Genomic DNA, 15,339 nt, shown 5'->3' with positions numbered 1-15,339 from the left:
ACCTGGGTCCTTGTATTGGTCTAGGGAAATAGAATACCAGCGCACCAGCAAAGATTAATTCCAAGCCCCGGAGAATAGTATTTGCCAGAAAATTAATATTGAGTCTTTTGAGAGAAGTTTCAGAAATGGAAGATGGATTTTGGGGAAACAATTTGGGGAAGATGAGGGTATTTTGGTAATTATGTTTTAGCAAGGGTATAACTGTACATTACATTCTTCAATTTCAGATCAATTAGCACTTAACGCCTGAAATTAACAGCGTGGACTTAAATGGCTTTAGGTTGAAAAGTAGGGGTGGTACATGGAATTTTCAGGGGTTGCGTGTGGATTTGTCAGAATCTTAGGGGGGCATGAGGAATATTGGGTGCATTTTAGGGGGGTATGTGTATTTTACTCTATTTTTTTTCCTATTATGTTATTCGTTAGAATCCACTTGGCTTGAAATTTGATATATGAGCAGGGACCTTGGGATCTAACTTCCCATAAAATTTCACTACAATTCGAGCTATCATATGGCAGGACTCAGTGACAGTCTAACTGGTGTCGCAGAAATCTGAATCGCTACACCGGGGGGAGACTTGTGCATCATAGATCAAGAACTGAGCAAGAGATAAGGTCAAAGTGGACTGCGAGGAGGGACTCTTCGATGTTTAAGTCAGAACTCTGAGCAACAACAGTATGAGCTAAGAATTGAAAGAGCACAAGCATGAGAGCAATTGAGTGTGCTTGTGTCTTTGACCTTTTACCCAATCTTCATATTTATAGGATGGGTGGCGGTGGAGTCTGATTCCTAGTAGGAGACGAAAAAGGAAAGTTTTCTTGTGGAGAGTCTTTCTCTTTGTGGAGAGTTCTCTTCGATCAACCGGTCTATTTCTCCATATTCCATTATGCTCTAATGGGTTGTGGAATATATATATTCCATTAATGTTGGATGTAATAGTTGTTTTGAATATTAGATGCAAGTATTTAGGAAATAATTTCATAATTTATATGAGTATACTGCCATTTTTATTTTATTTTTTTTGTCTTTTTGTTTGTTTAAATCTATACATTTAAACCCCATACATTCATTTCCATTTTTTATCGTTCTCTATTTTTTACCGTACAGTTTGGTGTTTTACGCTATTTAAAATCCGTATCATCCATTTCCATTTCCCCCCCCCCCCTGTTTTGGTTAACTATGATCAGTACAGGTGTGGTTATGATCATGTGGGCATCCAATCTATGTATGCCTATGGTGGATTTAAACATATAATGAGGACGACGAAGAAAAAATAAATACAAATTTGTGGCTATGCTGAGTCCACCTAAAAGGAAAGCTTTAAAAAAAAAATTGGGGAAGGGACTTGGAATTTGGAATAGAATATAAGACATGACTTTTCTTACTGATACACCATAATTTCTACTTCAAATCATGACCATACACGTGGACTCACAAAGAAATGCAACTTGGGCACATGCTTGGAAAATCCCATGTGCCTGACAGTTATAAAACTAACTCCCACCATGGCAGTTAGAGAACCACCCATAGAAAATTCCACGTGGACCGAGAATTCCGGAGGTGAAGAGAGGACCACATCAAGAATGGGAGTACCAAAAAACCATGTTGCTAAAGAAGACCATTACTAATGGAGAATGGGTTACTTTAGATCTGACCCCTCTATATAAATTCAGGGCTAGCCCCTCATGTAAAAGCGGGCATTAAGTTGCATTCAATGATCAATAAAGAGAAAATATTATTCCAGTGTCTTCTCTCTGTCTTCTCTCTTTTATTCTCAATTTCTATCAATTTTCTTTTTTTGCTTAAGAGTGGTGTTTACAGTAAAGGATTTCTCCGGCAAAAATTCTTGTACAACATTTGGTGCCGTCTGTGGGAAACGGAGAAGAAAGACCTACGGAGATCCCACTATGACCAACACAAGAAACCAGGCTAGGATCACTAAATCCGCCGCCGCCACCACTGCAGTAAATCCTCCACCAGGACCTCCCGCTGCTGGTCAAGGAGGAATCTTGCCCCGTCCGACTGCTTCTCGGCAGGAAGGTGGGAATCTTATTCCAGAAGATGAGGAGCTGCCGCGCCAGGAAGAGTCTCAGCCAAGACTCCCAGGGGACCCCCCACGTTATGTGACCATGGAACAGTTCGATGCGATGCAGGCCCACTGGGATGACAAGATGGAGCAGATGTTGGAGATGTAGTGCGGTCTCTTACAGGGGATACCCATACCCCCTCCGCCGCCGAATAGAGAAAGATCTCGTTCACCAGAATATAGCGAGAATCATAGCAATGCAAACAACACCCGACGAAGGAATAGAGAGGTACGAGGAAACCCCAAGAATCAAGATTCACACATGACAAAGGTTGAGCAAGCTCTGAATGACAAAGTCTTGGAACTCCAAAACCATATTGAAGAAGTTATAAGGGGAAAGAACCAAGCCCCGATCTATAACTTTCACTTTACCACAGATTTAGCATTCACAGATGAAGTGTGGTTCGAACCCCTCCCAAAAGGGTTCAAGATGCCAGCCATAGAGCAATATGTCGGCACCACAGACCCAGAAGATCACTTGGAAACCTTCAAGTCCCTCCTGTTCTTTCAAAGCGCTTCAGACGCTATAATGTGCAGAGCTTTCCCCTCCACCCTAAAGGGGTCGGCGCAACAATGGTTCTCCCGGCTCCCTCCACGGTCTCTCGCTACTTTCACCGACCTGGGGAAAACCTTCTTGGCTCACTGTATTAGTAGCAGAGTTCACAAGAAGACAGCCGCCAATCTTCTAGCCATAAAGCAGCGCCCTGATGAATCCATTAGGGGTTTGCTTACCAGATTCAACAGAGAAGCCTTGGAGGTACGCAACTTGGACCCAGTAGTGAAATTCCAGGCGTTGCGTAGCGGAATTCGGGATGTCAAATTGAAAAAGTCCTTAATTATGGACGAACCAGGAGACATGTATGAGCTGTTCTCCAAATGCGAAAAGTATATCAACTTGGCTGAAGTTCTTGCAGCCGAGAAGAGAGCCCAGGAAAAGGAGGAGGCCCCCCGAGAAGCTGACGCAAAGCGCAGTAGAGATGACAAAGATGTCAGAAGAAAGCCAGGTGAAGGGAAAGCTTGGGTCCCTAAGGCTACCGATCGGGAATCCGAACCGCCTTATACGGCTCTGACTCAAACCCAAGCGCACATATTGAATGAAATCAAAGACCAGGTGACCCTATGGTGGCCAGCCAAGATGGTAAAGCCATCGCATGAGCGTAACAAGAATAAGTACTATCGCTTTCATCAAGACCACGGTCACGATACCGAAGAGTGCAGACAGCTGAAAGACAAGGTTGAGGCTCTCATCCAAAGAGGACGCCTAGGTCGATTCGCCAAGAAAGAAGGAAACAAGCGCAGGCCAGATTATCGTGCTCGGGAGCCAGAAGAAAAACAAAGGTCACCCCTATGAGTTGATAAAGGAGAACTCCCCCGAGGTAAGCCCCATGCCGAGAATGTACCCTTAAGGGATATAACTATCATATTTGGGGGGCCTAGAATGGGAGGAGAAACCTCGGATTCCCGAAAGCAACATGCTTGGAGTGTATTGCAAGCCGAAGCCACGGTCAAAAGGAGAAGAACGGGTTATCCCATAACCTTCTTTGATGAAGATCTGGCGGATATTCAGACCCCCCATGACGATGCTTTAGTGATCAAGATGGTTATAGTCAACTGCACGGTGGGAAGGATCCTGGTAGACAATGGGAGCTCAGCTGACATCCTGTACTATGATGCCTTTGAAAAGATGCTCTTGAAACCCGAGATGCTAAAAAGAGTGGAATCTCCCCTATATGGTTTCAATGGGGCCCCGGTACAGGTGGAAGGATCGATGGAGCTACTAGTTACTGCGGGGACAGAACCCAAACTCTCTACGATGATGATGAATTTCCTAATAGTAAAGGTGAATTCCACAAACAATGGGATATTAGGGCGGCCAGGACTCAATGCACTACAGGCAGTGGTTTCTACACCACACCTAATTATAAAATTCCCAACTGATCATGAGGTGGGAGAATGTCGAGGAAGCCAAGTAGCAGCCCGATGCTGCTATGAAGGATACTTGAGAACCAAAGGGAAAGAACCACAAATGCATCTGATCCACTTAGACGACAATCGATATATCGATGAGCAGGAAAAAAGTGAGCCAGCCGAGGAACTGGTACCCGTGGAGATAGTAGAAGGGGACGCAACGCGGATCGTCCAAATAGGCGCAGGCCTGAGTGGCAAAAGAAAAACTGCCCTCATAAGCTTTCTGAGAACCAATGTAGATGTGTTCGCCTGGTCTGCTACTGACATGCCGAGGATAGATAGAAAGATAGCCGAACATAGGCTCAACGTCCATACCAACGCCAAGCCAATGTTCCAGAAGAAGAGAACCTTTGCACTAGAACGTCAAGAGAAGGTGATAGAGGAAGTAACCAAGTTGCTTGATGCCGGCTTTATCGAGGAAGCTATCTACCCAGAATGGCTTTCTAATGTTGTAATGGTGCCCAAGCCAAACGGCAAGTGGCGAATGTGTATTGATTTTACAGATTTGAATAAAGCTTGTCCTAAAGACTACTACCCCTTGCCTCGTATTGATTTATTGATAGACGCAATGGCAGGCCATGAAATGCTTTCTTTTATGGATGCCTACTCCGGGTATAATCAGATCAGGATGTATGAGTCTGATATATTGAAAACTTCTTTTATCGCGGGGAGAGATACATATTGTTATATTTGCATGCCTTTCGGATTAAAAAATGTTGGAGCTTCCTATCGGCGTTTGGTAAACTATCTTTTCAGACATCAAATAGGCTGCAATGTAGAAGTTTATGTAGATGATATGCTTGTAAAAAGCTTGAAAACACAAGATCACATTGTAGATCTGAATGAGGCATTTCAGGTCTTAAGAGAAAGTAAAATGAGGTTGAATCTAGCCAAGTGCGCCTTTGGAGTCATATCAGGAAAGTTCCTCGGCTTCATGGTCTCGAGAAGAGGGATAGAGGTAAATCCAGCAAAGATCAAGGCTATACTAGAGATGCATCTGCCTGGACGGGTTAAGGAATTACAAGAACTCACGGGGAGAGTAGCCGCTCTCGGAAGATTTATCTCGACTTCGGGAGACAGGTGTTTGCCATTTTTCCAAGCTCTCAATAACCGAGCAAAGGAGCGCCGAACTAAAGGGACCAACCTCACCTTCGAATGGACCGAAGAATGCCAGAAAGCCTTCACAGAGCTAAAAAGATATATGGCACAACCACCTCTCTTGTCAAAACCAGAACCAGGGGACACATTGCAGTTATACCTGGCCATCACTACAGTAGCAGTTAGTGCTGTATTGGTCCGAGGAGATGGACGGATTCAAAAACTGATATACTATGTCAGCAAGGTACTCTTGGATGCCGAAACCAGGTATAGTAGGGTGGAAAAATACACCTATGCGTTGGTTATGGTGGCTAGAAAGTTAAGGCCCTATTTTCAAGCCTACACCATTGAAGTAATCACCAACTAGCCTTTGAAAAAGATACTAGCTAAACCCGACCACTCTGGAAGACTAATAGCATGGTGCATGGAGTTGGGGGAATTCGACATCCATTACAAGCCCCGAACTGTAATAAAGGGTCAGACCTTGGCGGATTTTGTGGTAGAATGTACACTTCTTGAAGAGGAAATCCCTTCCACCACTCAGACTGAGGAGATAACAAAAGAATGGACATTGTACGTTGATGGTTCATCCAGCATGCAAGGATGTGGGGTGGGATTGATACTAACCAGCCCTGGAGGGTTTACTGTACAATACACACTGAGGTTTGAATTTCAGGCCACTAATAATGGAGCCGAATATGAAGCTCTGATTATAGGCTTGAAGCTGGCACAAAGCCTAATGGTAAAGTGTATTACCGTCCACAGTGATTCTCAGCTGATAGTTAATCAGGTTAAAGGGGAGTATGAGGCCAAAGAATCTCGGATGGCCCAATACCTGAGAAGAGCGCAGGACCTGATCACAAATTTTAACCATTTTGAGATACTTTAGGTACCTCGGACGCAGAATGCCTCCGCTGACGCCCTTTCGAAATTGGCAACCTCAGATTTTTAAGAAATGAGTAGGATAGTGTACCTCGATGTGCTCAGTACTCCGAGCATAGAACAATCCGAGGAGGTATTACCGATCAAAGTGGAGCCTTGCTGGATGGACCCTTTAGTCAACTACCTCCAAGAGGGCAAACTGCCCACCAATAAAGAAGAAGCAAAGAAGGCCAGAATGAGGGCCACCTGATATACAATGATAGGGGGAATACTATATAAAAAGGCATTTGCAATGCCTTATCTAAAATGTCTCCGACCATCTGAAGCCAAGTATGTACTCCGGGAGATACACACAGGCATTTGTGGACAACACTTGGGGGGCATAGCACTGGCCCATAAAGTCATTAGACAGGGATACTTTTGGCCATATCTCCACAAAGAAGCACCGAGTTTTGTCCGCAAAGGCCTAAAATGTCAGAAGTTTGCACCCATCACCCGTCAACCTGCAACCAAGCTCACTTCAATTTCCAATCCGTTGCCCTTTGTCCAATGGAGAATGGACATATTGAGACCTTTCCCCAAAGCATCTGGAGGCAAGCAATTTGTAGTGGTGGTCGTTGACTATTTCACCAAATGGGTAGAAGCAGAAGCATTGGCAACCATCACTGCAGCAAAAGTCTGGAAATTCTTCCTACATTCAGTTATATACAGGTATGGAATCCTGAGAACCCTTATTACTGACAATGGGAAGCAATTTGAAGAGAAATTCAAGGAATTTAGTGACCAATATGAAATTCAGTTAAGAAAGACCTCAGTAGCCCATCCCCAATCCAACGGGCTAGCAGAAGCAATGAACAAAATCCTATTAGATGGAATCAAGAAAAAGTTGGAAACAGCCAAAGGATTGTGGGTGGAAGAACTTCCTAATATTCTATGGGCATATCGAACAACCACGAGGTTGGCAACTGGAGAAACACCCTTCATGCTGGCATATGGAACTGGGGCAGTACTCCCAGTAGAAATAGGAGAAATCTCACTGAGGGTAGGAGAAATCTCACTGAGGGTACAGCTATATAACCCTGAGGCTAATGATGAAAAGCTAAGAGTAAACTTAGATCTGTTGGATGAAATCCGAGACACAGCTCGGGTAAGAAATGCAGTACACCAGCAGCGGACAGCACACCACTACAACACAAAGTTGAAACCCAGAAAGTTCCATCAAGGAGAACTGGTCCTACGCAAGGTGGAAGCTTCAAATCCGAGATCTATGGGAAAGTTATCACCTAATTGGGAAGGACCATATAGAGTCTCCAAACAAGTAGCCCCATGTGCATATCATTTGGAGACCCTGGAAGGGACACCCATACCACGATCCTGGAGTGCGGAGAACTTGCAAAAATTTTATCAATAAAGGTCAGTTCCCAGTTGTTTGAATTCTGGTAGTACTCAGTTACTAGAATTCTAAAATTAAATTCCAAAGTTGTTATTTGTTTGAACTCCAAATATGTCATTTATGGAAAATCAATGATTAATCAATAAAGTTGAAGGCAAGCATTAGAGTTCTCTATGCATATTATTGTTTTTATTAATAATGTGCCAGCAATTAATATAATGGTGAGTTGCACCATAGGGGCGTTTCCCCAAAGAAAAATGATGGTCACCCAACCATAATGGTGAGTTGCACCATAGGGGCGTTTCTCCAAAGAAAAATGATGGTCACCCGACCATAATGGTGAATTGCACCATAGGGGCGTTTCCCCAAAGAAAAATGATGGCCACTCGACCATAAAGGAGAGCTACAACATAGAGGCATTTTCCCCGAAGCAAGGATGATGGTCAACCAGACATAACGATGAGTTACACTACAAGGAGGATTCCACAAACGAAAAGAAGTTATCATCCGATTACAGAAGAAAACACCCTACAAGAATATAAGACTGCGCATACAGAAAGGTAAAAATATGCAATAAAGATCGCTCGAATAACAAAATTCTTTTATTAAGTATTCAGTACACTGGTACAAGTATGCAAGTACAAGCTTTCAAAGCGGTTACATTTCTCAAATACAAGTACACAGTAAGGTTTACAAGTATCCTGATGAAGCTATGCTCGGGTTCGAGACTAGTTCACCCAAAGGAGAAAACATGGCAAGCTAATTGGCCAACCACGCCGCAGGATAAAGCCAGCTTAGCGCTCCCGAGCAGAAGAAGGCCGATGAAAACTACGAGCCAAGGATGGGGAAGAGTGAGACAGGCATAGCATTGACACAATGATCGATACCGAGCTCAACCATGATAAAGTAAAACCACTTGCTCCATAGCAACCCCGAGAATCAAGAGAAGGCAACTTAGCCAAATGGGATTCACCAACAGCGCGCTAAAGCACCAATATATCCCAATTTCTACTCCTCTTAAGGCACCAGAAATAAGGGGCCCGAAAAATCCTGCGAGAAACAATGGCTTTTGGGTCCTCCAGTGCACCGACAGATCCACACCACTGCCCACCAAATACATTAACAGTGAAGCTGGCGGAGGGCTGCCTACTCAAGATTCTCCACCTCTCTGATGCAACCTTCCTTCTCCAATGAGTTGGCAAAGGGAAGGCACCCAGAGAGGTACCATCACAACCCCTCAACCCAAAGGACACTATGTGTCGATTGAGGATCGAAGTTGTGAAGGAAAATGTCAATTAAAGATTGAAGCCGAAAGAGATACTTATAAGATGACAACCCTTCAAGAACATGCAACCTCGGCACCTTAGGAAACAACTGCAACAAAAACACCATAGGAGGCGCAGAATCTCTATAGGACAACAGCAAAATGATAACACAGAAGAATCCATTTCTCCTTGAGGAGCAAAAGTATGAAAGGGGCCAGCCCTATTTATAGGGCAAAACGACGGTTTAAAGGTAAAACAGAATATTAAAGGGATAACTGCCCCACTTACTGGGAAGTTACGCCCAAGGCCAAGTGTTTCAACCCCAATGGACCAACGTTCCTCCAAAAACTGGAAGTGGTGCAGTTACCTAGACGACGATTTGATTTCTTCACCAACCCCTTTAATGCTAAAGTATATGGAACGCCAGTCAAACAGGGATATAATAAATGTTGGCATGGGGAATCCACAAAAATCTATGAAAAAGGGATTCACATCATGATGAAGATATACATCAGAGAAACAGACAAACGTCAACAGAAGTCAAGAGAAAAGAAGGATTTGACAACTCAATAAGAGGAAAAAGTAACACAGATTCAATAAATTCCGAGCATGAAAAACAAAATACATACACATCCGAAGAATGACAACAGCAACCTGAGATACAACAATCATAATTTCAGGTGTTTAAGCTCAGGACGAGGTGGAATTGGGGGCAGGCACCCTGGAACATTCTGTGGAGGAGGAAAAAAGGGTATGGACAATAACAAGGGGTCAAGAACAACCTCCTGCACGGGAACACGAGAGTCAAAACCCAATCTTATCTTCCTCCAATTAAAATAGGGGGCAACCTCCCTTACTCGGTTATATAAATGTTGGGGGCCTTCCAAAGCCTTATCTTCACAGAAATGCTCAAACACAGGCGATTGAATCACGTGGTTAATCGTGAGGTTCGCTGCAGCGTATCTCTCTGCCCAAAGATAGTCACTCACATTATCCACAATATCTCGGGCAAACTTCAACCTAGCCAATAGATCTTTTTCCCAACGTTCCAGAGACCTATAGTCTTCCAATTCCTCTTTCAAGCGAGAATTAAGCTTCCTCAGTATGGTGTTGGCACGGTCATATGCCATTATCCGAGACTGCAATTCCTTCTCCCGCTCAAAAGACTCCCGAGCTACGATACTGACCAAAGGAAGATGTTCCTAGACAAAAAGTGATAAGAAGTCATAATCGGATATGCTACAAGACAAAAATCCAAAATAACAAAGAGGGCCTATGGCCGTTTTTTATTGATTAGCATGCTCGGGATTATAAAAAAAAACAAAAAAAACAGCGACAAACAGCACAAAAGTATCTGGCAGAACAGAGAAATTAAACTGTAAAGGCATCTACAACATCTTCAGGGCTCACGAAGGTAGTTGGCGTGGTCGACGGGGCAGGAGCAGGATTCTCGTCTCCCCGCTTCCTTCCTTGCTCAATACTCTGCTCCACATTCTACACTTCGTTTTCCTCGGGAGTAGTATCAGGGGAGACAGTAGGCACAGCCTGCTCGGGTCCAGTAATAACAGCTCCGTCAGGACTGACCCCAGAACTAGGCTCACCTGCCTCATCAGAAGGCACTTGAGGAATCACAAATGTAGAGGGACGAGGGATATCCAACTTCCCAACCTAGGAGGCGGGTTTATAAGCACCCGACTCTAGTCGTTCAAGCATATATTCCACCTCGGTTATCCCCTCGAAGCTGAAATCTGGATACTTCTTTTTATCCGAGGAAGCTCCCCACGACTTCAGTACTTTGGGACGAAGTCGGTAGAGGACGCCTTTCTTTTCTTACCCTTATTTGGGGGCGTCAAAACTTTGTCCCCTGCAACCTGAAGATCTTCCCTCTCGATAAATGATGTAAGAGAGTCCAAGTTGAATTCCACTACAACCAACAAAAGAAACATATGAGACAAAAGAAAAAATTATAACATAAAACACCTTAGGGAGGAGCTCCCGAGATGCTTACCCCGTTCCAACTCGCCCATATCCTGGAGATTGATGGCTTCTCCCCTGATGCGACTTTTATCTGCTGTTAACTTCTCCAGAGTTACCTGATCCACAGAGTCCAACCAAGGAATTTTGTTCCCAGCCGTAGTATCAGGATAACCCCAAGCAGTGGGACACTCAGGCCCCACATGAACTGCCCAGAAAAATCTCTGTTTCCAACCGTGTTTAGACGATGGAAGAGAATCCACTATGGGAATACCACCCCGTTGGCGAAAATAATACCACCCGGGGTGACCACTATTCTGATTCAAGGTGAAACACCTAATGAACAATGTTGGAGAAGCACGCCTTTCCAACCGAAAACACTTTATCAAAAAGGCTCCTATGCACCTCCAACCATTAGGAACCAATTGACTGGGGGCTATCTTGTAATGCCTAAGGAGTCGACCCACAAAAGGGGAGAGAGGATATTGGAGACCGGCTTCAAAAGCATCAAGGATAATCCCCACCTCCTGAGGTCGGGGCTGGTTCAATCTATCTTTGGGTGAAGGAACTCTCAGACCAATCTCCTCTGGAATCGCGTAAACATTTCGGATTTCCATGAGGTTATATTCAGACAGAACAGAGGAGATCTCATCAACCCCTTTTCCAATGGTAGGATCCAATTGCGGTTGTCGAACTCGATAACCTGTTCTCCCAAGTTGTTTCATAGAATCAAGACTAGAAGTACTGGCCAGTGCCCCAGTAGAACTTCTGGGGACAAACGCTGAAACCCTAAGGCCTGTATCCCCAACTGAAGACGATTGAGGAGAAATTCCCTTACCCTTTTCCTGGGTAATCCCATGATATAATCGCTCACCCTCATCGAACAAAGATTCCACTTCTATGTCCTCCCTAGATGAAGGGTTTCTCTTGATTTTCCCCATTTCTCCAAAGTAAAAATAAATGGAAGAGAAAAGAAGTATAGATAGAAAAGAAGAAGAAAAAAAAAGAAGAGCACTTACTTGAAACGAAGAAGATTACAATTGGTGAAGATATGAAGGGACAGAATGACACTATAGCAGAACCTGAAGAAATATCCTTCACGGAAGAACTCGAAGATGAAGAAATGGAAAACCCAGGAAGACTGAAATATTTTATACCCTTGGAGACACTCCTATAACTCGTTAGATCCAACTGCTCAAATATTTTTGAACAGACCAGATAATGGGGAAGACGAAAGGACCTATACCTGGGAATAAGAGCATTATCATTAGAGAACACCGGGAAAAGAAAGGAAGTTCAAAAGTTAAATTTTATAACTTCCCATCAATCTCCCCTCAAAAGGTGTGAAAAGGCAACAGATATTTCGCTCCCACGTGCTAATAGCGGCCAATGGCGGCGCATTTATAAATAATCTATAAAGGGTAGATATGTCCAAACGAGGAAGAATCATCGTCAAGATATCGCCTGGTGCTGGCCAGCCCCAGATAATAGACATGAACTCTGGACAGATCATCCAGACACTTCTCCAAATTTCGTTAAATTACTCCCTACACCTCAACCGAGATGCCTCAACCAAGGTGAAGGGAGTAGGGGGCAAATGATACACCATAATTTCTGCTTCAAATCATGACCGTACACGTGGACTCATAAAGAAATGCAACTTGGGCGCATGCTTGGAAAATCCCACATGCCCGACAGTTATAAAACTAACTCCCACCATGGCAGTTAGAGAACCACCCATGGAAAATCCCATGTGGACCGAGAATTCCGGAGGTGAAGAGAGGACCACATCAAGAATGGGAGTACCAAAAAACCATGCTGCTAAAGAAGACCATTACTAATGGAGAATGGGTTACTTTAGATCTGACCCCTCTGTATAAATTTAGGGCTAGCCCCTCATGTAAAAGAGGGCATTAGGTTGTATTCAATGATCAATAAAGAGAAAATATTATTCCAGTGTCTTCTCTCTGTCTTCTCTCTTTCATTCTCAATTTCTTTCTGTAAGTACCGTGGTCCTCAAGATGAGGGTTCCCCAGCCTTATGGCGACAAGGGTTTGGTGTATGGATATATATATGGATAATATTGTCAATGTATAATATGGATAAATGGGGGGTTGGGATCATGCATTAAAATATGCTAATATAATGTGAAGTCGCCACCTAGGGTTAGGGCCTAGGACCCATTAAGTGTAGCCCTATCTGTTGTGAGCGGAATCGGGCTACATGACTTCATATGGTCTGACCAAAGGTTCGGGTAAGGGGTTAGGTTACGAGTGTGGGAAGGTGTTAGGCACCCACCTCGCCTGGCCAAAGTCGATCTCTCTGTATTAGATGCTATATAAAGACAAATGTTCTCTCGCTTTTATTACGGGAATGGGGGATATTATGAATTACATTCAAATGCTATGAATTGAACTAAAGCATAATAAACTACATTACATATCTGAAAAATACGGACTAAAATGATGAAATACAAAAGGACTACATTGAATCAACAAGAATGCAGTAATTATACCTGTATGGTTATATTCCCTGGCTCAGGGGAGATAGACGAATGGACGGACGTCGATTCTTTTTGGGCAGAGTAACGGCTCTTTCAAATGATTTGGAGAGGAGAAAAATAGACAAAATAACGTCTGAAATAAAGGGGTTTTGATGGTTATCCGTGCACTGACGGGATAACAATGCCTAGGAGCAGGAGCGCTCTATGCTCGAAGGGATAATCGAAGGATCTATCCACGACCAAGAAAATTTCATTCACTCACACTCTCATAAGAGAAAGGAGAGAAAAGAGGGTAAAAAAAAAAAGAGACAAAGAGGGTGGAAATCACTTGGGGAGGGTTTCTCTACCCAAAATTTTCCTTGGAAAATGTGGGAGGGGACCCTCCTATTTATAGGGCGGGATCCCCCTCTCTCTTCTAGCCAGATAAGTCCTCCACGGAGCCATGTCCACGATGCCGTGGGGGACTTTTCCACGGCGTCGTGGGTGACGTCAGCAAGCTGATGTCACATCCCCTCATGGCACCGTGGAAATCCGATACACATCCCCACAGTGCCGTGGGAAGGCGTCTACGGCGTCGTCGGAAGGATTCCACGGAACCGTGGGGGCACAGTGTCATTTTTCTTATTTTTGGGCCTAAAAATGGGTCTTTTTGTGTTCAGCATGGTTCTTGGTCTTATGGGTCAGGTATCTTGGGTCTAGAAAGAGGGAGAGTGCATCGTCCATCGTCCATGTCCCATTGTCATCATGGCCAATTAGGGGGTGATAAAAATCAGTGTCTATAGTTTGCCCCTCTTTGGTCGAGGTCTGTGCCAACTGCCGAAGGATAAAGACAAAAGACCAATTAATTTTGTCACCAAGAGCATGTACTGCTGACACTTTGCTTAAAGGCGACAGAGTTGCTAAAAACAGACGGTTAATCACGATAAAATCTTTCGATAATCCTCAAAAGAAAAACTCGAAAAAACCAAATCTCTATCTTGTAAGCATTGCTCAATCAAAATTTGAGGGTGATAAGGCACCGCTCGATCGGAAATAAGAGGGTGATGAGGCACCGCTTGACCAAAGATCTAAATAAGGCATCACTCGGCCCAGAGATCAAGATAAGACACCACTCGGCCCGAAGATCTAGATAAGGCACCACTCGGCCCAAAGATCAAAATAAGGGCCTCCACTGGGGATAGAATTTTGAGGGTGATAAGGCACCTCTCAACCGAAGATCTAGATAAGGCAACACTCGGCCCGAAGATCAAGTTTGAGGGTGATAAGGCACCGCTTGACCAAAAATATGAGTATGATAAGGCACCGCTCGACCAAAGATCTAGATAAGGCACCACTCGGCCCACAGATCAAATTTGAGGGTGATAAGGCACCGCTCGACCGAAGATCCAGATAAGGCACCACTCGGCCCACAGATCAAGATAAGGCACCACTTGGCCCAAAGATCAAGTTTAAGGGTGATAAGGCACCGCTCGACCGAAAATATGAGGGTGATGAGGCACCGCTCGACCAAAGATCTAAATAAGGCACCACTCTGTCCAAAGATCAAGATAAGGACCACTCGGCCCGAAGATCTAGATAAGGCAACACTCGGCCCACAGATCAAGATAAGGCACTACTCGGCCTAAAGATCGAATTTGAGGGTGATAAGGCACCACTCGACCGAAGATTTGGATAAGGCACCACTCGGCCCACAGATCCAAATAAGGCACCACTCGGCCCGAAGATTAAGTTTTGAAAGATTTCACTGGGGATTGTTTGAAATTTTCACTGAGGATGTATAACTCTGAGGGTGATGAGGCACCACTCTTCCGAGAATTAGGTTTTAACAAATCCACTAGGAAGACATAACTCTAAGGGTGATGAAACACCACTCTAGAAGGTGAAGGGACACTTGTTTGAACAGAAATCGGGATTGAAGAGTAACGGGGCACCACTCAACCAAGGATCAGATTTTGAGAACTCCACTGGGGATGTGTAGCTTGGTGGGTGATGAGGCATCATTCAATAAGGTTTTGATAACTTCATCGGGGATTAGGTTGCACATACACCCGTAGAACAGATGTTCTTTTCTTGAGACATGAACCTCCCAAAAAGGAAAATTCAATAATGGATTGACTCAGTAAAGAAGACCTATGACTCTGGAAAGGATCAGTTGTTCATAAGTGCGGA

At 44.1% G+C, this 15,339-nt stretch overlaps 1 protein-coding gene across 1 annotated transcript; it reads left to right on the top strand.

Annotated features, from left to right (window-relative positions):
* Positions 1-2,349: 2,349 nt before the first annotated feature.
* On the top strand, positions 2,350-3,438 carry LOC122650627. Its single transcript, XM_043844027.1, has one exon. The coding sequence runs from the start codon at positions 2,350-2,352 to the stop codon at positions 3,436-3,438; it is 1,089 nt and encodes a 362-aa protein (XP_043699962.1).
* The last annotated feature ends 11,901 nt before the right edge of the window (positions 3,439-15,339 follow it).

The sequence above is a fragment of the Telopea speciosissima genome, chromosome 2 (assembly GCF_018873765.1).
Source record: "Telopea speciosissima isolate NSW1024214 ecotype Mountain lineage chromosome 2, Tspe_v1, whole genome shotgun sequence".
In the NCBI taxonomy this organism is placed as follows: Eukaryota; Viridiplantae; Streptophyta; class Magnoliopsida; order Proteales; family Proteaceae; genus Telopea; species Telopea speciosissima.
Note: the sequence above shows the minus strand (reverse complement) of the source record. Positions and strands in the feature narration are given on the sequence as shown.

Excerpts from the sequence above, each read along its gene's own strand:
- LOC122650627 (XM_043844027.1), top strand. The coding sequence starts at position 2,350 with ATGACAAAGGTTGAGCAAGCTCTGAATGACAAAGTCTTGGAACTCCAA.